This window comes from Aptenodytes patagonicus, chromosome 1 (assembly GCF_965638725.1).
Source record: "Aptenodytes patagonicus chromosome 1, bAptPat1.pri.cur, whole genome shotgun sequence".
In the NCBI taxonomy this organism is placed as follows: Eukaryota; Metazoa; Chordata; class Aves; order Sphenisciformes; family Spheniscidae; genus Aptenodytes; species Aptenodytes patagonicus.
The window spans coordinates 141,615,513-141,637,857 of record NC_134949.1 but is presented as its reverse complement, the minus strand read 5'-3'; the positions used below and the strand labels follow the sequence as shown (position 1 = coordinate 141,637,857).

The window sequence follows — 22,345 nt, the reverse complement described above, 5'->3', positions numbered from 1 at the left end:
GGAAGGATATATATGGATAGGATAAACCCCATACTTTTATAGAAAGCTATGTGATATTGATATTTGAGCTTTCCATTGAAAGTAGTTTTTATTGTTACTGAAAGTGTTCAGTTTTGCAAAAAGTTTAAATTTATCACATCTTGTGGAGGCAGATACTTGTTTGTTGCCGCTTGATTTTGTTGAAATAACTCCTTATTGGGCAGAAACAGTTCTGTTTTCTTCATCCCTGTCCCTATATGGCTACTGACCTTCTTAAATTGTTTTCAGTCTTGCAGATTTCCTCATCTAACAATTGCAGGCACACACCTGAATGGTTATAGTACTTAGCTTAACATGTTAGGATTCAACAGCCAATTAAAATGGGTTTCCTCTTTCTAGCCAAAGACAGAGGAATAATTATGAGTGTTTCAGACCAAAGATGACTTGGCTGAAATAGCTTAAGGCAGTAGTTAAACTGAGAGGTTTTGTGTAATGGAATGCTTGACTAAGTTGCTTTTTTCAATTTTTTGTACAACGACATGTTTTTTTCTCTGTTCAAAGGTATGTAGTTGCTATCCCTACTTAGCTTTGTGTACGACTTGTTCTGTAATGTTTTTTTTCTAGATAAGAGTTCTTCCTGAAGGGAGGAATCATTCTTACAGGTTGTGGATTACTTTAGTGTGGGACTTAGCTGTGCTGCTTCTTGTTTTCCAGTCCTGTAGTCTTCTATATTTTTGTCAAATATTCTCAAATTTCTATTATTTTTCCTAAAGCATGAATGCCAGAAGAAAACAGAGCGGTGCAGCATTGGTCTTTTGGTAATGCAGATGGCACTGAAAAAAAAAGTGAAGAGAAGGGATGTTATAATTGTGCATCAAAGAATTTCATTAATTCCTCCAGCAAAAGTGTTGCAGTGAAATTTGTGTTCATTTAGTTTTGCATGATTCTGGAGTTCTTTTCAGAGCTGTTGTCTTGTGTTATACAGGGTCCTCTATGTTGGAAGATAGTAATTAAGCTGTAGAGTTTCACCGTACGTTTCTCAGCTTGAAGAAGACAACTATTAATAGGGCAGAATGTGGTCATAGAAAGAAGTCCTCACTTAGGCAAGAAAAAAAGGAAGGCAAGTAATAGGAAGAAGCTGCTGTTAAAACAGAAATCTTTCTGTCTTCTCCCAATCTTCTCCCTTGACCCCAAATGTTCAATGAGGAAATGAAAGTAACTTTAAGTAGCTATTTTTAAAATAAGGTTAAATAAAATGATGAACTTTGAAACCTTTAAAGTTCTGTCTGAGACCTGGTCAGTATTCTTGCTCGCTCAAATTTTCCTGAAGGCTTTTAGCTGAGGGATTGAAGAGAGCTAATTTTGGCCTCTTCTCCTTGCTGTTGTCACTGTTACTTCCTCATATAAAACTTAGAATTTGGTTTTAATGCTCTCTGGTAAATAGCAAATTTGCTAAGCAGGTTATGCTTTCTCTTGCTTTTCTGGATCTGAGTCTTGATTAGTTTCTACACAGCTTACCAGTTCAACAGAAAAATCTTGCAGCTTCCCAGTTTTGCCTCTTTCACTGGCTGTGGAACTATTCTGGGATACAGTAAAGTTTGAATCTCATGGGCTGAGGGAGGAACTAGGTTTCCAAGCTTCTGGGCAGTTGTTTCACAAAAGTCTGGTGCTGCTGTTACATATGTGGCTTTCAGTAGCTCTTTCTGAACAGAAGTAGCTGTAGAATGCTGTTCCTTGTGTTACTTTTGGGGCAAGCAGGGCATGTTCCAAATACCTTATGAAATTCTGTTTGTTACTGACTTAATTATAGAGGTGTCTATCTCCCTGAGTAGAGGGTGACTAAACTTAGTGCCTCAGCGTCTTAGTGGCAGTTCTGCAGGTGTGAAGAAACAGATGTTTAATGTTCTAGTGAGAAAAGCATCAGTGTATGTTTACAGGTATCTTAAGTGGCTAGGCTTGGAGATTGTCTGAGGTAAGATACTTCAGTTTATAGTCTCACTTGAATTTCTGTTTGGGTGCCCCTCAACTTCTGTTTCCTTTTGGGCTCTTAATTGTTGTGCAGGATGTGTTTAAATTGTGTTGAAAACCCCAAAGGTCTATTTTCTTTCAACTAATTCTGTTTTAACTCCAGAAATTTCTAATAATCCAGTAACTACAGGTGTTCCATGAGTGATTTAAAATTAGAAACATTCAGATTATTTCACAGCATAGTTTGGAAACAAGTTTCCAGATGTCTATAGAATTATGGGAAATGCACAAATTTGAAGAGGGATTCCTCCTCTGAACTGACATACGTTCAATGACTGGATTATTGGAAGGACTCCAGCAATTTCATATCACTCTGCTTTATACGTGTGAGATAAAACACATTTCTTTTGGGTTCACTGTCTCATTCTAAGTTTTATTTATTTTGTAGCAAGAATTGGATAAATCAGGTAGGGTTAAAACAGTAATCGGTACTCCTGTTATTCTGTTGGTCTTGTTAAGCTTACCTGATTGAAATACTGGCATTCTGCAAGTGCCTGTGGAGGCAGAATTTGACTAGTTGTTCCTGTTTTAATGTGTGTTGTAGTATATATGTAAGCTCAGATTACATGTGTCATCTTGTTGAGAATTTAGTTGCTGAAGAGAGGAAAATTTTTTTTCAACTGTCCCTATCTCTGAAACCAGTTGGTTTTTTATTGTGATGTTGAAAGTTTGGATAAAACGTTTTCTCCATTCCTCTTTCAATTTCATTTTCTTAAAATATTCATAAAGTGAGATAATACTAAAAAAAATACAAATTTAAGTTCAGAGTTTGGGAAAAAATTTTAGTGGCCCAGAAACATGTGTTCTGAGGCATGTTCCACATAATATGTGAATGTTTTTAAAATATTGTTTGATACAAGATGTGCTATTCTGTCATTCTGACAGTTCTGCTCTGAAATAGATACTGAGAGCAAGGAGAGCTTCAGAAAGCAGTGTGAAATGTTATCCTCTTAGTTTTTACCTGGTGTTACGTGTTTTTTTTCTTTAATTACACAGTACTCAAATCCCTCATACAAAAATGATATACATGGGACTGATCTCAGAAAAATACTTGGCTGATTGATTAACGGCAGTCACTCTTAGCTGGAAGCTAGTGTATGTTAGAGATTATTAAACCAAGTTGAAGTAAGGTAGCTCAGGCGCTAGAGACATGTAATACTGAGGTTAAAGTAAATCTTTGCTCTTGCAAAGCTCTAGTTTGCTGTGGCTATGAGTAGCTATAAATGGCTTGAATAGACAATATGCCATATTGAATAATCTATAGCATAGAATAGCTAATATACCATGGCTAAGAGAAGCCAGTGCTTCTCTTACTTTAGCTGACTGCGGATGTGCCAGCTTAGTTATTGGACATGACAGTATCTCTGAAGGGGATTTGAGTTGGAATGCATGTTACACGAAGAGAGGCTGTGGAATCTTTCTACCCTTTTAAGGGTAGAAAACTTGGCTGAAAAAGGTACTTAGTGACCTGTTTGAACTTGGAAGTTATCTTGCTATGAGCAGGAGTTAAGACTGAGGTGACCTGCAGAAATCCTCTCCAATGTTATTTTTTTTATGATTCTAACTTGAAAGTAGGTACTGTTACTGTTTCCCAGGCAAGACTGTCCAAATCATAAATCACTGGGGGAATAATCAAATTTTGAATGAGCAGTTGAGACTTTACAAAATTTAATACCTGAAATCTTTGCAACTTGTTCCCTCTGTGGTTGACCTAAAGCCACAGAGAAATCAAACAGCATTTCAGTCTTGTGCTGAATGTTCACTTTACTGGACTTTGACAGAATATAGGGAATGAGCTGTGGTGCAAGTATGGAAATGACGAGAGAAGGAACTGAAAGAGTGAGAGTGGTTTTTTGTCTTGGAGGCTTGTGGGCAGAGAGGAGCAAGTAGGGGACTAAGGTTAAGGAAAGTGGGATTTGACTGTAGGCTTGGCTAAAGAACAAGATAAGGTAGTGGGATGGGATCAAGGGCATGAGAGATTTGAAACCTAATGAAGAAGGAACTGAGTAGATAATGTATGTGAGAAGCAGTCAGATGTGAAGAGATGCATTGGGGGAGTACAACTATAATAACTTTTAGTGAATGGGCACATTTAAATGGATATATTCTTATAGTTATATTGACTAATTTGTGACAGGAAACAGTATAAATTGAAAGACAAGTAAATTAGGTCATATCTTTGCATGTAGGCCAGTAAAACTAAAAATATTAGCAGAATTTAATGGTGTATTTTTCTTAATCTTCCTCAGAGTTAAGATGTCCGATTGAAATACACATCCTTAAACCATCCAGTCACAGTTCTAAATAGTTATTTTATTAATGATGGCCCTGAAAGTAGTTATTTTGAGTTTATTGCTGCTGACAGAGGAAGTCTTTCTAGTATGTGAAAATTAACGTCTATTTCATTAACAACAAGTCTTAATTTTTTTCCTGCTAATCACAAATAAATTTAAGTGAATAGTTTAAGAGCTTATGGTTTTTTAGTAGTTAGCAAAGAGATGTGTATCAGTGTCTGTTGCTTTCAAAGCCTGTTTCTATCATGGGCTCTTAGTTGATTTACATTCCAATGACGCAGATTTCTCAGACAAAGAGGAACATTGATCTAAAAACTGAGCCTTTGTTTAAGCATATGTACAATAAAAATAGGTCCACTTAGGCATTTGCATTTTACAAACTTTCCTGTTTAAAAAAATAACTAAAAAAAGAAGCAGCAGCAACTCCTGTTGTACTTCCTAAAGCATGTTAACCTGTTACCCTGTTGCTAACCTGATACAAGAAGAGTTTGAGGCTTGAGAGTTTTGTACTGCTCTAGAGTTGCATGTAGTTTGTGTTTGGTAAGGTAACAAGTGTAGAATGTGTAATCTTTTTAAAGAAAACAATTTTGTTTAATGCAATGATGTATAGCTCATGGCCAAAAATAGTTATTTTAACATCTGTTCTCTGACATTTCATGGTCTGACATGCTGATGCCTGTAAGTTTTTGAGGACTCAAGCTTGAACTAGTGATGCTTAATATATACATTCATCGGTACACAGATTCTTAGATCATATACTAATTTATGTTATAGAAACCTGTTTCTAAAAAATTACACCTGCCCTACACACACCTTCTTGTTTTCTAATGTTTTTTCTTTGACTAAGAATCACAGAAAATATTTTCTAATGAGAGTAATCTTGTAGTGTTCCTAAATATCATCACAGTAGATGTTTTTTAATCAATTTCTCATGCTATGCTTTGTCTGCTTGAGACTGCAAAAGAAATCCTATGTACCTAGTAGATGCTTATATTGAAACTTGACTAATCTGCTTTCATGTTTTCATAGCAAATGCTATATTCTTAAAATAATTTATTTATTTGCTAGATAAATCAGACAAATATGATGCTAGAGATGTGGAAAGACTTCAGCAAGATGATAAATGGGTTGAAAATTATCTGATTTGGCGTCACGATGTTGTGGATGATACATTAAAGATGATTGATGAAAGCTTTCAGTGGAGGAAAGACTATACAGTTAATGGTAAGCTATGTTATATAATGCTTTTGATGGTGTGTGTTGGTTTCCTATTGAACTACAACTGGCTTCTGTATTGTAGTTTCATTAAGTGCCTTTTAAAGGTTTTGTAGGTACCACAGAGCTGAGCAAGAACTTCGCTACTCAATTAAAAAAAAGAAAAAAATTAGAACTATTGCTTTTTACGTTGACCAGTACTGTCTCAGTGTTTTGTTGTGGTTCCATATGTCTGTTGAAAGGTTGTTTAAGAGAAAGGAAGGCAGCTATCTCTTGTTTTGTCTTTGTGCGTTTGCTAGAACGGAGTCCTTAAAAAAACAAAAACAAAAACAAAACTCCAAACAACAAGAAAAAGAAAAACAAACACCACAAAAGAACAGGGATCTGTTGTTCATCATAGTAGCACTGGTCTGACACAAGTGTTGTGGTTTAACCCGGCAGGCAGCTGAACACCACACAGCTGTTTGCTCACTCCCCCCCACCCCCCACCCCAGTGGGATGGGGGAGAGAATTGGGGAAAAAAAAGTAAAATATGTGGGTTGAGATAAAGACAGTTTAATAGGACAGAAAAGGAAGGGAAAATGATGATGATAACAACAAAAATATACAAAATAAGTGATGTACAATGCAATTGCTCACCACCTGCTGACTGATGCCTAGCCAGTCCCTGAGCAGCAGTCACTGCCCCCTGTCAACTCGCCCCAGCTTATATACTGAGCATGACGTCATATGGTATGGAATATTCCTTTGGCCAGTTTGGGTCAGCTGTCCTGGCTATGCCCCCTCCCAGCTTCTCGCTGGCAGGGCATGAGAAGCTGAGAAGCCCTTGACTAGTGTAAGCACTGCTCACCAACAACTAAAACATTGGTGTGTTATCAACATTATTCTCATCCTAAATCCAAAACCCAGCACTGTACCAGCTACTAGGAAGAAAATTAACACTATCCCAGCCGAAACCAGGACACCAAGGTAGAATAGATTTGGTTTTTGTGCTGTGAGAATGTTTTGAAGGTGAGCTTTATCTAGAGGACTTAAATGAGCAAAAATAAACATTTGCAGCACTTCTTTCTTCCATCAATTTTTTTTTTCTTATTTCTTCCTAAATCTTCCTACTCTACAGCATGAGAGGAGGAAGATAATAAAGATGATCAAATGAGCTCAATGTTTGCATTAGTTCAGTAAAGGCCTTGGAAGGTGGCTTATAGATATTTTTGTATTTTGTTGCTAGACTTCTGCATTTTTAGTGACTTCTGTTAAGTTGCAATGTGATTATTAATACGATTACTGAAATAATCTCTCATTTGGCTTTGCAGACTTGACAGAATCTGTCCTTCCAAAATGGTTATTTGAAAATGGTTCTCTCTTTCTGCATGGATATGATAAAGAGGGCTATAAATTATGTAAGTTACATGCAATATAATATTTTCAGTCATCGATAATTATTTTTTGTTTCCAGCATTTTAGCATCTATTTTGAAAAATAAACATTTTAAAAATAGAAGGTACATATTGGCAACTATTTTACTAAAAATGATGAGAAGTTGGTAACTTTGAGTATCTCTTTGGATCACAGAAGTGGAATGAAGAAACTTTATCAGCAGTTTTCAAAAATCATAAACCTTTATCCTAATTATAATGCAATTTTTAACTTTCCTGTTGAAGGTTATTGTTTCTGTATTTAGTGTGGTGAGTATATGGCTAGTATAAATGTTCATTATTACAGTGCATTGTCATCGCTTTTCTAGCGGCCCACATTCTTGCATACTTGCAGTGGTTCACAAGAGGTCTGCAATGGCTTTCTTGTTTTGTTTTTTCATTTTTTTGATGTCATCGAAATGTTCAGTAACAGCGTGGACAGCTGAGAATTGTTGGAGAATGAACTCTCAAGTTGTGTGATTAACTCTTAGTAATTAAAGAATAAGATTTGTAGGGAAACAGTAAATGTTGCCTGAAATACTCCTGAGGTTTTTTTAATAGCATATAATAGATGGGCAATATTATTTTCTATACGTGAATCTGTAACATCTCGTATATTTATTTTTAATTAAGCTTAAATCCTGTGGGGCAAAAGAGGCTTTTAAAACAAATAACTCATGAGGCTTTCCAAGCAATGATCTTGAACCTCCAAAAAACCCAAAAATTTAAATCTGAAATTCTGGTTTTCCTTGGTTTACAAGGCCTAGTTTGTACTTCCAGAAATACACTAACAATCCAATCTTTTACAGAAATGACTGTGTTTTAAACACTGATACACTAGTTTAAAAAAAAAAGACCAGAAGAATACAGCTTTTATTCTATGGCTCTGTTTTGTCAAACTGTCCCTTTTCTTACTGTAAGATATCAGTGCTGTATGAAAAATTGCTGCTTTGTTATGCTTCATAATTTTCTTTTACCCTCCAAGGTAAGTATTCAAGGATGAGTGGTGGTGATACCTTTTTATAGCATTTAAAAGCTGAGCATGATTATACTGGGTGGTTCAATGTGGTGAGATTGTGGGGGGAGGGGAGAAGAAGTAGAAAAAACATGGCTTTCTTGCATCAGTGAGAAAATTGTGCAGTTGTTTCATGACAAGAATGTGTAAGTTGGGTAAATAATGATTTCTGATTTTATTGTCACTGAAACATAACTAATGTCTCAATTTTCCATACCTGAAGGGTTTCTTCTGTGAATGTTAATTGGGTCAGAATATCTGACTTGGTATGCAAATTCAGATTGTATTGTAGTTAAGAGTTCCTGGTTAGTCAACATTTGATAAATGTGTTTCTTGGGCCACATGTTCCATTCTCATTCTGTTATGTAGAATACGCATTTTAAAGTATAAAGAAGTTCTTCAAAAATTACTGGTTACTTTCACAAGAGCCCTTTGTTTGAATAGGGGTATCTCTTTGAAATTCTGAACTTACAGTGTCTAGTTAATACGCTATGTTTAAAAAAAAGTTTGTTTCTTTACACAAGCCATAAAATATTCTTTATTTACAATTGGAAGTAAAAGATATGGAAAGTCTTACTGAAAACCAGATTTCTTCACGTTTCAGGGAGAAAAATATTAGAGTAAATCTACAATTATTTTCAGGGCTTGTCTAATTTTGGTATTGTAGAGGTACCAAAAATGAAGGCTGCTTTTCACATTGCTGCCCCAAATACTACTTTTATCACTTCATTTGTATAATCAGTAATTTGGTTTCAGACATTTTTATAGTCTGTTACTTTGAAATATGCTACTTTTCATGGAAAAACTTGTCTCTGCATGACTCATTTCTTATTCCAGAAGGGTATGTATTTGGCTTTCATTTATATAATGTTGCTCATCTTCTGGATTTTTTTCGTTTTATTTTAGAAAGGTCTGTTGCTTTTTACATAATTCACAATGTGTGTATAAATAGTTTTTCTAAGCACATCTACTACAGTGCTATAGAAAACTTAAGTAGAAGAAACATAAATTTCACAACCACAACAATACTTAGAATATATGCAGAACATAATATCATATCTGATGACGGTGTAATTTAATCTGAAATTATGAAATCATAACCTAGATAAGAAGTAGTCTTTAAATACATGAAAAGTGTTTTTTCCACTCTACTGTTTCTTCTGTGCTGTAATTCTTTGTATTTTCAATTTTTAAAAAGTTACGGTATAAAAATATGAGCAGGGAAAGGGTGTGTGTGGAAAGGTATGCAGTTTTTTTCTGGCTGTTCAGTGGCCACAATCAGTAGAAGTGTAGAATACAAACTCAGAGGTGTTAATAAATTTCAGTGCATCCTGTATAGTTATTTGCATAATGTTTTCTGTTAATTTGGATCTGTTTCAATTTTTGTGTGTTTTCTTTCTTCTCACAAGTCTGGTTCAGAGTGAAACATCATACAAGAGATCCTAAACAGCAGCTTGAGAAAAAGAAACTGGTAGCTTTTTGGTTAGAACATTATGCCAAGAGAGATCATGGAAAACCATTAACAGTGGTATTTGACATGGCTGAAACTGGAATCAGTCACATAGTAAGTATTTTTATTGTGTCTTTCTGATTGCTTTCTGAATTACTTAACCTATGTCCCCAGAAAAATGGAAGTCCCTGAGCAGTCCTTGACACACCTAAATAACTTAACAATTGCTCACATCAGTGATAGGTAGGGCTTCTTCCCATGACATGAGCAGTTTCCAAAATCTTTTGTTAGGTATTAAACTTTGTCTTGTACAGCACACTGAAAACTTGCTTTTAGTTTGGTGACTGAGCCAAAGTGACTATATATAGTAGTTGCTCACCAGCTTGTCAGTGACTGACAGTTTGTCAGTTGTCATGGATGACAGTAGTAGAACTTAGTTTTTAAGCACCCAAAAGGCAATAGGCTGACCCATCTTTTATTGTGAGTACAGTTGCTGCCATTTCTTCAACAGCTCCATTTTTGTTGTCGTCATCTTTTTTGGATGAATCAGTCAGTCAAGAGTGAAGGATGGAAAACTGGGGTAATGGTGAAGCAGTAAAACCCTTAGATGCAGCGGCTGAGATCTTGGAGAATGATGATCTATTCTGATAAGTCAGCATCTTCAGCTGACAATTCTGATCCTGGTCCTGGCTCTTCATCCTCCATGCTATGTACGCTGTCCCTGTATATTTAAATTGTGTTCATTTCTTAAGTCCCTGCACGTGTCTCTCTCCACCCATTGAATTCTGTTATGAAGAGAAGTTAGCTGGATGCGAAAGAGCAGTTTATCAAGTAGGCATTGCATTTCATCTTAACCAAATATAGCACAAGTCTGTCTCTTCTCTTACTAACAAAACATGTTGTTATAATGATGAGACTAATAGGCTGAAGAAATCTGCATGCTTGTTGCTGTGTACGGATACAGAAAAAATCAGGGTGTCTGAATAGATGCGATAGACTTCTGAACTGTAGGCTTGTCTATAAGACTCGTTTATACTTCTTCAGGAATAACTTCTTCACCCCCTTTTTCAGTTCCTTGTCCAACCAGTCAGCTTTACTGAAGACTGCTTCCTCCAAGCTTGACCTTACATAAATGAGAGATTCTAACTTTTCAGAAGAGGAGACATTTGTCTTAGCAAAAGTTTTTATGCACTTCTAGATGTTCTTTAGGACTACAAAATCAAGTAGGAACGGCGTAGCTCAGTCACTTCTGTAAAAGTGATGATTTTTCAAAAGGTTGCAATTAGATAAGAAAGGTCTAATGATTTTAAGAGTAGGATTTCACCTTTGCTTTGGATGTAATTGTAGAACTGAATCATTAAAGAAGCCAAGAGTAATTAAACTATATTTGGAAATTATTCCAGAAAACTATTTCCTATTTGTACAATAATTTACAAAATTCAAAGTTTCATCAATTTTAAAAACATTTCAGAATTAAGTACTTGAAAATCCACGTTCCAGGTATTTGGAAACAAGTATTAAAAAAAATAATTCCATACCAATTAGTCATATGTCAAGTCAGTAGTCTACTTTGGGAATTACTTAGAGATTTATTGTAGTTATACATAGGATTGGGTAATTCCCTGCCTGAAGTAAACTTCAGAGAATGTTTAGATGCTCATTGGAATTTAGCAAATTGTTCATGTATGTTACATGAAACTTAAATGTATTTAAGAACTGTTCCTGAATTGATGGTCTTAACTGTTCTTAAGTCCTGTGTCTATATGGAAAAGTGGAAGACTTGAAGAACGTGTTTTGTGGGGTTTTGAATTTTCAAAAGCTTTATTTATTGTCTCTTTGGCCGTAATATTTCATAAATTGATCCTGAAAACATTGCTGTGAAATGTTAAAATTTCCCCCAAACTCCGCCCTATGGAACGTTCTTAGTTCAGAAAACCGATAGTTGGGTATCTTTCATTTTCACTAAAGCTTTCACAAAGCACACAAGTATCTGTTTTTACATGACTTCTGGAATTTCATAGTGTTTGAGGACACTCCATTTTTGCTTCAGTGATTCTTGCACACTATCTGAACCTGTTGTAACTTGGCATCCACACACCTGCATTTCTTTGAAGGATGCTAAACTATATGGAGTTTGTACTGGTAGCAGCATCAACAGTGTAGCATGTAGAGCGGGGTTTCTTTAGTCTGACTGAGCTAGAGATTCAGCTCAGTATGGTATTTTTTCTGTTGTGATGCAGAAATGCTATGATCTATTTCAGGAGGCAAACACTTGCCTTAGTACATATTTGTTGTGAACAGTTTTTCTGAGATGATGGATTTCAACCTATAAAACATGAAGAAATACATTTGGTTCACTTGTTTAAGTATTTACTTTAGTAAACTTGAGATAGCGATCTTTTGCTGATGTCCATTGGTATTCTTATGTTGTATGTGTCAGCACTTCTATGAGGACCAAAATGACAAACTGCTCCTTGTGGAGTTATTTGTAAATATATTGCAGTTGAAGACAGAATTGTCAGCTGTGGTGTGGGTTTTATTTTTTGTGGTTCTTTTTCACTTCCCTTGCTTTGAGATGGAATTTTTGTTCTCAATATTTTCTTCTCCTTTCTCAACACTCATCAGTACACTGACTGGTTGCACACTGTCATCTGGACTTTTTGTATATTTTCTAGAAGTTTTTTAATACACATTTTTGGTCTGAAGATTGTTCCTTAGTTGGATTTAGGTATGTCTTATTAAAATCTTCTGGTTCAAAAGCTGCTCTTGTTATAGAGGAGAAGTTCTGGTTAATATCTGAATCACTAGATTTACTTAAAACTAAGTGCACCAGGTGCAATCTTTGTTTTATGTTGTCATCTTTACAGTGAATCTTTAAATTCACCAGATCTGTTGGGGGTTTTTTGTGATCCATTTTAGGTATGAGTCTGGGCATCAGCTTGTGTACAGCTTTATCTACAGTTGCTGTTAATACAGTCTGAATGATACACTGCTACTACCAGTAGAACTTGATCTAGTTAATGACATAGAATGAAGCTGCAGCTTATCTGTTGGTTGAGGTCCTCTTCTAAAATTTGGAAATGAAAATGCATTTTTCTTAAACTTATGTAGATTTAGGAGTGAATGTATGTTGTAGATCTGGTTTTCTACCTATTAGTACCTTTATAAAGAAAGTATAAATGCATACCCGTAGTTTACTACAGGCATCTTTAAGATTTGCTTTGTAGAACCATGTTTAGAAGATGAGAACAATATGACCACCTACATTTTTACTGATCCTCAACTCAGACAACCTAAAATCAGGACTGTTTTTTTGGAGGAGTGGGGGGAGGTGCACTTGAGTAATTTTAATGTAGATAGATGAAAATGTACAGAGTTCTCTGTCATTCTTTTCAGCTGAGTTCAGTAAAGAAAAGTACATTTTTAGCACCCACTTTCAGGAGCAGAATCTAAGCTGTTTTAGTTTGCAAGATGGAGATCTTGCCTATCGTTACATATTTACAGATTCACTCTAGTAACTAAAAATCTCACAGGTGGTCTATAGGTAAAAAAAAAATCTTATTTCTATAGAATATTGAAATTTTTCTTACAAGGTGCCATGCTGTCCTGTTATTCTTGCAGGAATGGCTAAAACTCGTATCTTGTTCGTTCTTCTTTTGCTGGTATGGCAGGAATGCATTTAAGTATAAGCAAAAAAACCACCCCCACTTTCTACCTTTTCCAGGTAAGGTTGTTAGTGTTGCATTAGGACCTTGCAGCTGTGCAGTACAGGGCCACAAGCTTTTGAAAAGATATTTTGACAAATATGGTATAATTCAGTTTTGCAAGGCAGGATTGGTGCTCTTACCTTGAGAACTGTATATCCATACTCCTAAAGATAATACTGGAGCCATGGTTTTATATAACAAGCATAAAGGATTGTAATAATTTCGTTGATGTGAAAAAGCAACTTAATTTGGGTTTTGTGGAGCATATTCTGAAGCAACTTCTTTCCAATGTCTTTGAGACTCCCAGAGACACAGTCTCAGCCAGTGCTGTCCATAAGTGTCCCATTGTACAGTCTTGCTTTGTAGTTAGTACATCTATCACAGAACAGGAGTATCTTTTTTAATGGCTGTTTATAGCCATGTAGAGTAATAAACTTTATCCTAAAAGAACTTGGATTTCTGAGATCTTTTCCAGAGCGTGCTTCATTTGTTTGTTCCATTGCTATGGACGTCTACTATGTCAGCTTTTATGACTGGTGTGCAGCTGGCTAATTCTGATAGCTCATGCCTTGTTGCACCAGTTCAGGTAACTAGAATAGATGCAGTTATTGAATGGTCTGCTGAAATCTGTACTTCTAATTCCAGACTTTCATCAAAATAATGGATCCATCCTTCTGATATCTGGTAGTGCTGCTTTTGGATAGGCAATGGAATAAAGAGCAGCATCCTTGTTAATGCACAGGAGATTCTAATCATTGCTTGGAAATCTATCACTGTGTTTATGCTATTAAATGAAAGATACTGCATTTGGTACAAGCAACAGCCAGTTGAGATAAATGCCTCTATTAAAGGCTGCCTTCTACCTACTATCTAAAGATATCAAGCTTTCAGTTAGTTTCTAATTACTGAAGCTACTAATAAAGCTTTCAGATTGTGGGTAATCCTCTTATACAGGGTGGGTTTTTTCTCTCTGTCTGCAAATGTTGTAATAGTGTGTTGACATCACTTTAGGAGCATGTTCCCCATGGCATTTTTTACTGTTATGACAGGCTTTCATCCTCCATCAGCAATATATTTTGTACTATTTCTGAAAGTCTCCTTTGTAATACTTTACTGTAGTAAGGCATCTCTTTCTTTATTATCTATTTCATAAAATGCCTTTTTTGCCCTTTACTGTGTAGTCAGTTCTGTTATACCTGGATTTTGCAATGGAGACTTTGCTGTGCTATTTCTGTGTGACTGCTTCTTGGATGGAAGCACCCTGAAAATGGGTGGTGTATAAGCAGCTCTTTTGAGTGCTCTGCCCACAATTTCTCTGCATACAACAAACTAATACTGAACCCAAAAATTCTCTTAAAAGGAACACTTACTTTTTTCCCTGGAAGATCCTGAGTGCAGTAGTATATTGAACAATATGCAAGATAAATTATGGAAGGGAAATTTCACTGTTTAGTGCTCTCCCTTGTAAGGCTTTAAGATAATCTGTCAAGCTTCTGTAGTGCTAAAGGTTTATTTTTCCTGTATCTTTCCTGTACAGCTGAAATCCTGTTGATACTCTGCAGTAGTTTAGATACCTAACCTGTTGCATTGAAAATAGGTCTGTTGACTTCTTTCTTACATCATAAAGCGAAGTTTGACCACAATCCTGTAACAATTTAATGAAGTGGAAAGCATTGCATTGGGTCTGGATGATGTTTGTAGTATGTGTAAAATTTGAATATAGATGATTACAATATAAGTATCTTGTGCTATTCAATAAATGCCTTAGCTTAACTAAGCCTGTATTTTTAATGTTTTGATTTACATTGCGTTTACTCTGTGCTTTTATCTTAGGACTTGGATTTTGTTCGGTTTATTGTCAGCTGTTTTACAGATTATTACCCAAACTTCCTCAGTAAGTATTGTATATTACATCTTAAGCACTGTAGACTTGTGTAATAAGAGCATTTCATAATGTTGCAGATGATGGGAGAGACTTTTAAGTCTTTTTGCATCTGCTTTGTGTGGTAACTACATGGAACATGGGGATGTTACAGATTCAGAATACTTTTGTGCTCATAAGTCAGCACAACTTTGTATTGTAAATAAACTTTATGTTCATCAAAAATCAACTGGCTTTTCATGAAATAAGAATGTAAGACAGATTTTTACAGATTAAAAATTGATACAAGTATCTAGTAGAACTGAATTGGCCTGTCTTTTGCTCCTTGTTACTTGGGTAGAAGCTTTGCAAGCTTGCATGACAGTTTGTATCCTTTAGGAGTCTTCAGGGGACAAAGAATGAATGGCTATAGAAAATTTTAGGAGCAATGGTTTAGTCTGAACAGATTAAGGCATGTTTGTGTGCACACTTGGAAAAACCTGCATACTTGCCTGCTAACTTTTTTTATGGATAGGCAAGCACTGAATAGTTTTTGCCAGCTCATCTTACATGAGTTAGAAATTTTAAGTGAAAATATGTCTGTGAATATTGAAATTCTGGACAGCAACTGCTTAAATTCTGAATACTAGATTTCAGCTTGCTGATCAAAGTTCAAAACTTTGATCAAATATCAAACTTAAAGGCAAGTGCAACATCATGGTTTTGGTTTTTTGATGTTCAAGAAAAATTTTGGGACACTTCTGAGTCAAAGTACTAACTTTTCAGACTTCTCTGCTAAAACAAAAAGCTTGGAAAAAATGTAGATTTACAAAGTCTCTTGCTATTTGCTTCTTTAGGAAGAAGAGGTGCTGAATATACCTGTTAAACTTTCTTTTTCCATTCAGTAGTTGCTTTTCTAGGTCAGGTTGAGATCTTGCCTTTCTCCATCTTATTTGGGTGATTACTTACTAGTAACAGTGTCAGAAAAGTAGTATGCTAGAGAAGTATATAAACAGTCTATAAATTAGAATTTTATTAGCATATATTATATTACTATATTATAGCTATATTATAATATGCTATATATGCTAATATAGCAAACAGCTAATGTCTTTATATAGTAATAGAAATCAGTTTATGCATGTTAGAAGCAATTTTGTATAATTGTTTTTACAAGAAAATGAACATGGAAGTTTCTAAAAATGAGTATTCACTTTGTACATGACCATTATTGCTGTGCTTCCTCTCAAACAGAGAAATACATAACACTTGGTATTCAGATTATTTCCTTTTCTTTTTGTCTTTTCAGCAAAGATAGTGATCTTTGAAATGCCATGGATAATGAACGGTAAGTTGTTGTTTGGTTTTGTGGGGTTTTTTTGGTTTTGGGTTTTTTTTTATCATGGTAACTCTTTAAAATTAGTAGCATAAATAGGAAGCATTTTTCTGCTCTCTGTAGATACAGCTGAATGGTGGAATTTGTTAAACATGCATCTTTAAATCTGTCAATTTGTAGGTTGCATACTTTGTTTTTCCTTCTAGCACAGTATTTTGGAACATACTTTAAATGGAGTCCATATTCATCCTGTTACCTTTAAAGCTTGGGAGACCTTGATAAATAGTCTATTCTGTGAATGTTTCCAGCTGTTGTCCTTTCAAAGCTAGATCTGTTCATGATTTAGGAATACTATCATGAACAAATGATGGACACTTATAACCAGCCAAAACTAGAATACACAATTTAAGATAGATGCCTGACACTAGACACTGGTATTGTTACATATGTTTTGATGTGTGTACTTTAATAATTATCTTTAATTACAATGTACAGGATAAACATGTTATTCCTGTATTTTTACTATATGAATACATATTTTTGGTGGCTTTATATTTTTCTGTATATTCATGTTTTACCATCACTGAAATACCTATGGTATTTGAAAATACTCTGTAGATTTAAACAAGTGTCCTTTAAAGCAGCAAAACATTTCAACTAGGAAGAGTGTATATGCATCTTTCCCAACCTCCCTCACTCAGATTTGGAAATACAATTGCTTTTACCCCCTCAGTAGTTCCTGGTCTAAATTCCAAGACAACAAAATTGTAATTTGTTAAATCAAAGATACTCTTTCCATGAAAGTCTGTGGTCTATCTGCATTCGTCTATAGAAAGGTGTATGTCCATAAAATACTTTCTCTGTAAATAATACTCTTTTCCTTTCATTGTTTATCCCTGTTATAATACATACTTTCAGAGCAGGGCCTGCCATATCTTATGGGATGTAGCTCCCTTGTGTTCCATAAGGTCTACTAATACACTGCAAAAAAAACCCTTCCTGACAACTTACGTATACCTTTTGTTGTGTTTTTTTTAAAGCTGCTTTTAAAATTGTAAAGGGTTGGCTTGGCCCAGATGCAATAAGCATGTTAAAGTTCACAAACAAGAGTGATGTACAGGAATACATCAGTGGAGAGTATCTGCCACCTCACATGGGTGGAACTGTAAGTATATTAACATTTCATGGTCCTTTTATATAGGCACGTCTCAATCTATCACAAATTACATATGTGGGGTTGAGTGTTGGCACTTCATGGATGTGGAATTTCTTGAAATTGTTCTGCCAATGATAATTTGTAAATGACATTAATATAAAATGGGTTAACTTAATGAGAATTTGGTATCTGGCAGTCTTTACAGAAATAATTTTTGAGTCATTCATCCACTTTCAAGTCATTGGAAACCACTTAGTTTTTCAGACCTTTAAAAAAAAAAAAAGCTGTTTTAAGTGTCACTCTTCCTTCTACTCCTTTTTTTTTCCGCCCCCCCTACCTGATGAATTAGAGATTGTGTTGGTTTATGAAACAAGTTCTGTGAACAGAAAATAGGTTTCATGACCCTCTGAGATTTTTTTCATCCTGCTCCAAAGCTATGATTCAGTAAAGACAATCTCATTGCAATTATTTTTCCTTTGTTGTTTCTAGGGCTGTATTTTAAGACATGGCTGTAGAAGATTCTTTTTTAAAGAGTATATTAGAGCTCCAAAGAGTATGCTACAATCTGGTATCACTTTGACAGAACCTGGATCCTATTCCTGTGCAATCTAAATAGCAAAACAGCACAAGCATCTTGTACAACAGGTTTCATTTTTCACAAAGCTAGTAAATCAGTTTGCATAATCTTCATAATAGAATTTGCAGAAAGAGGATGTTTTTCCTTTAAAGTTTTTGTAGACCGTTTATGGTAATGGAATAAGCCTACTGTAGAGGAGTTATTTTCACTTGTTCTCTTCCATATTTTTTTTCCTGAAGTGTGTTTGGAGTTACGCCAGTGACAATATGGAGAAAAAGATACTGCTTCAGCAACAGTAGGAGAGGCCGTGTTCCTTTGTATATAAACTCAAGGTAGAGTTCTGGTAGCCAGAACATATGAAACTTATTTTGGGAACATAATGACTAAGGTACCTTGGTTTTTATTTGACTGAAAGAAGCAGCCTTTAAAAAGTGCTTTTGCATGAGATTCTTGAAGAAAAGATATCTTCTTTCTCCATGGAAAATTGCTGCCCAAACTCCCCAGTCTCGTATAAGACCTTTCTCATGTTATTGCTGAAACTTCAGGAGTGGGCATTGAGGGCTGATGTCTGAAGTGGCTTCAGTAAGGATTTGAATGGGGTATAGCAGTGGTTCTGGGCCTAGCTCCCACAGTGTTGCCCTATTGTTGCAATAGAGGGGAAAGTTCTTTTCCTCCCTCTTAGAGCTGAGTATCTCCTGTCTGCTTTTTTAGACCATCTTACCTGATAGCTAATTATGTCTTTAAAGAAAAAGGCTTGTGGCTTTGCTAAATATCCTCCTGAAGTGTCTGGCTGAGCACACAATCTTAGTTATCCTTTATCCTACCTTGGTCTTGCAAGGTCTTGTTGCCAGTTAGTGATTGTTGACCAAGTTGGCTCCATGTTGCTTATCTTCTAAGAGCATTAACAAGTTCCAGAATCATGGAGGCAGCTTATCCAAACCATTTGTCTGTGATAGTAAGTTACAGTGACAGAAATAAGTTTGTAGGAGTAAACTTGCTTGACAAGGACTCCAAGGGTTTTGACAATTTCAGAAAAACAGCTATATATCTGCATATTAAAAGCCCTGTATTTTGAATCAGCAGATGTTTTGTCTAACTACTGAGTTTCTTTGGTATTTAGCTACTTGATGGGTGTTTTGAACTTTTAGCCTCAGAACTGTCAGCATCTGGAAGCATTGTTAGCAAATACTTAGACTCCAAAATCATGCTCCGGATCCTCCTTCCAAAGACTTCTTCAGTGCATACAGTAAAGCAGGATTTCGCATCTCTCTGAGAGCAAGGCGTTTTTCAACCAGAAGACAGACAATTTACTGACCTTTTATCAGAATTTAACTCTTCTTGATGTGATTAACCTTGGCTCCTCTTGAGGCAACTAGAGTCTGAAGATAGAGTACATTCACCATTATTAATGTTGTCAGGCCTGGTTTTTTTTAAGGCAGTATCTTACTTGCACAAATTAATCCCCTCTGCTCTCCACTCAAGCATTTGTTTTTCTGTTTGGTTTTTTTGCCTCCTTCCAATTCTTTCTGTTGTCTTTGATTTCCACACATTTAGGAACAGATCATCATATTTGCAACTATCATAATGCAGGTGAAGAGCACAGCATATCTGTTCAGTCTTTGTACTCAATACAGTAGCCATAAGTAGACTCTCACCCTCTTTCTGCTGTGTCCCCTATTAGAATCCATGTTGAAAGAGACAGGTCTTGCCAGATGTAAACAACTAGTGGAGCAGGTCATTTGGCTAGTTGCTTTGGGGAGATACAGAGAACGTAAGTACAATGGAATCTAGGCATCCAAGAAGAGTGTTAGAGACTAGTTTTGGAATTGACAAAAAAATCCATTTTGGAAATAGAATTAATAATGTTGAACTTGAAGTCAATGATTACTTTGCTTAATCAAGGGAACTGTTCTGTGTCTCCATCAGAAGCCTTCAAGCTTCAATATCTCAGTCAAGTTATCTTTAAGTATGTTTTGTTTTTACTGTGGCTCAGGGTCACTCAAAGGATGAATCTGAGGCTTTCCTTAGCGTGAAAATCCTTTGATCAAGGATTTTCTGTCAGCCAGCTGTGAAAGGAGGAAAATACTTGCTTGGTTTTAGACAACTAGTGGACAAAGGGTGTCTCCAGAGTATCAAAAGTATATTAAAACTAATTATGGAAAACAGAAGCTTGGATTTTGCAGGACTTTGGAATATAAACTTAATGTAAGTTCCATTCGAGTCCTCATCAGTGTCTGTTGGCTGTGACTGTTACCATACTGCTAATCAAGAGGGGTTGCATACCATGTACCTGGCTTTGAGTGGTTCTTGTCCAGACTGCACAGATGTCCCTCTCTTTGTAGTAGGTTTGTCTTGGAGAACTTGTTGGAATTCCCCAAAACAGATTTAGGAGCAAGCTAATGATAAGTAGTCTGGAAAATTAGGGCTAGGTGCTCAAAAGCCACTTGCTAATTGTTTTTGTTTATTAGTAAATGTATACCAAGTCAGTGTTTTCCTGGATTCCCAATCTGTTGTATCCCACATTCTACCAGTTCCAGCTGTTGATATTAATGATGGAACAGGCCAGTTCTTAAGGCATACATGTTTCTGGCTGGCCAGGGAGATTCGTTGCATCTTCAATAACATTTTGTGCAAGATTGTACGTACAGTGTACACATTGATGCAAGACATGTACATACAGTAGGGTTTTAGTTTGTGTATTTGCCTAGTTCTTCTTTGTCAGAGATGGGCAATTCATCCTTGTTAAATCTGAGATTCCCTCCACTGGTGCCAATATCGAATGATAGGTGTACTAGAATGCTGTTCTTCACCTGGGTATCTGAATTGATAGCCCATATCCTGTTTTCTTGGAAGGACCTTTTGTAGGTCAGTGGCCTGAAGTTAAGACATCACTAGGCATTTTGCATGGGATTTCATGGCTGCTGTGAACATGTAATCTTAGAAAATCTCACTACCGTGATTAAGATATCTCTACCACAATTGTCAAACTTAGTAGGGTAAAGTCTCTACATCTGCTATAAAAGGAAGCCATTAGTCTACAAGAATGCATTATATGCATTCTATAGACTACAGAATTATTTAATGCTATATATTAAGCATTGAATAAATGTCTTGTTTATCTGTCTGAGGTTTTCACCCTGTTATTAGATACGCCCATGTCACTGAAACTTATGGACTGTGTTTGGGAAGTGTGGTACTCTGAGTTGTCCCAGTGATGAGATTCTGTTCAGCTGCTGGAGCTGTCCAGCATCGTGGATTAATGTGGCCATGTGAAATGTGCAGCAAAATTAGCATCTCTTTATTAAGATCACTTTGTCATATGCCCTTCATCATATGCTGGAAGGGAGTAAAAAGGCTTTTTATCAATTTGGCTAAGGGTAAGCTGGCTATTTCTGCCTTGTAGTTGCAAATGGAGGATGTCAATATTCTGCAAGCCTACTGTAATGTTTCTAACAGTCTGGAGTCACTTCTAATAGTAAATTAGTCTGTTACTGATACTTAAAGCTTGTCCGTTAGGCACTTGATAGTATATTGCTTGAGCCAGTGGATACCTGTTTCATTCACTTAAAGGTCTGTGACTGTTGCTTCAGCCTGAAGAATAGGAGAGATTTAGGCCTTGATTATAGATTAGCAAGAAGTATTTTGTTTGGGGTTTCTTTGAATGGCCCCATCTAAGGTTTTTCCTTTTTTTTCCCCTAACATCACATTATTCTTTGTTTTGAGAAAATATACTTGCTTATGGAGAATTCTCTTGAAACACTTTTTTTAACTCCCTGCTGGTAGCATAGTTTGGGAACTGTGGGCATGGCTCTGTCTGCCTCACAGGAGACAAAGCTATGTTATTTTCCTCCTCCACTGGAAAAGCTGACAAACAGATTCAGTTTACTTGGGGTTTAAAACTGTTTGAAAATGCAGTAGGAACAGAGACCCTTGTTTCAACACTGTTTCTAACGTAATAGGATATTTCGGTTGGAAGGGATCTACAATGATCATCTAGTCCAACTGCCTGACCACTTCAGGGCTGACTGAAAGTTAAAGCATGTTATTAAGGGCATTGTCCAAATGCCTCTTAAACACTGACAGGCTTGGGGCATCGACCACCTCTAGGAAGCCTGTTCCAGTGTTTGACCATCCTCTTGGTAAAGCAATGATTCCTAATGTCCAGTCTGAGCCTCCCCTGACTGATGCAGCTTTGAACCATTCCCACACGTCCTGTCACTGGATCTGAGGGAGAAGAGATCAGCACCTCTCTCTCTCCACTTCCCCTCCTCAGGAAGCTGTAGAGAGCAATGAGGTTGCCCCTCAGCCTCCT

At 36.1% G+C, this 22,345-nt stretch overlaps 1 protein-coding gene across 2 annotated transcripts in view; it reads left to right on the top strand.

Annotated features, from left to right (window-relative positions):
• Positions 1-22,345, top strand: part of MOSPD2 (motile sperm domain containing 2) — a 40,036-nt gene that overhangs the window by 3,483 nt on the left and 14,208 nt on the right. For both annotated transcript variants that reach the window (XM_076357230.1, XM_076357237.1), the window contains exons 3-8: positions 5,370-5,525; positions 6,830-6,916; positions 9,356-9,510; positions 14,937-14,997; positions 16,274-16,312; positions 17,341-17,465. In XM_076357230.1, the coding sequence (XP_076213345.1) occupies positions 5,370-5,525; positions 6,830-6,916; positions 9,356-9,510; positions 14,937-14,997; positions 16,274-16,312; positions 17,341-17,465 (623 nt within the window). The remainder of the gene's footprint in view (positions 1-5,369; positions 5,526-6,829; positions 6,917-9,355; positions 9,511-14,936; positions 14,998-16,273; positions 16,313-17,340; positions 17,466-22,345) is intronic.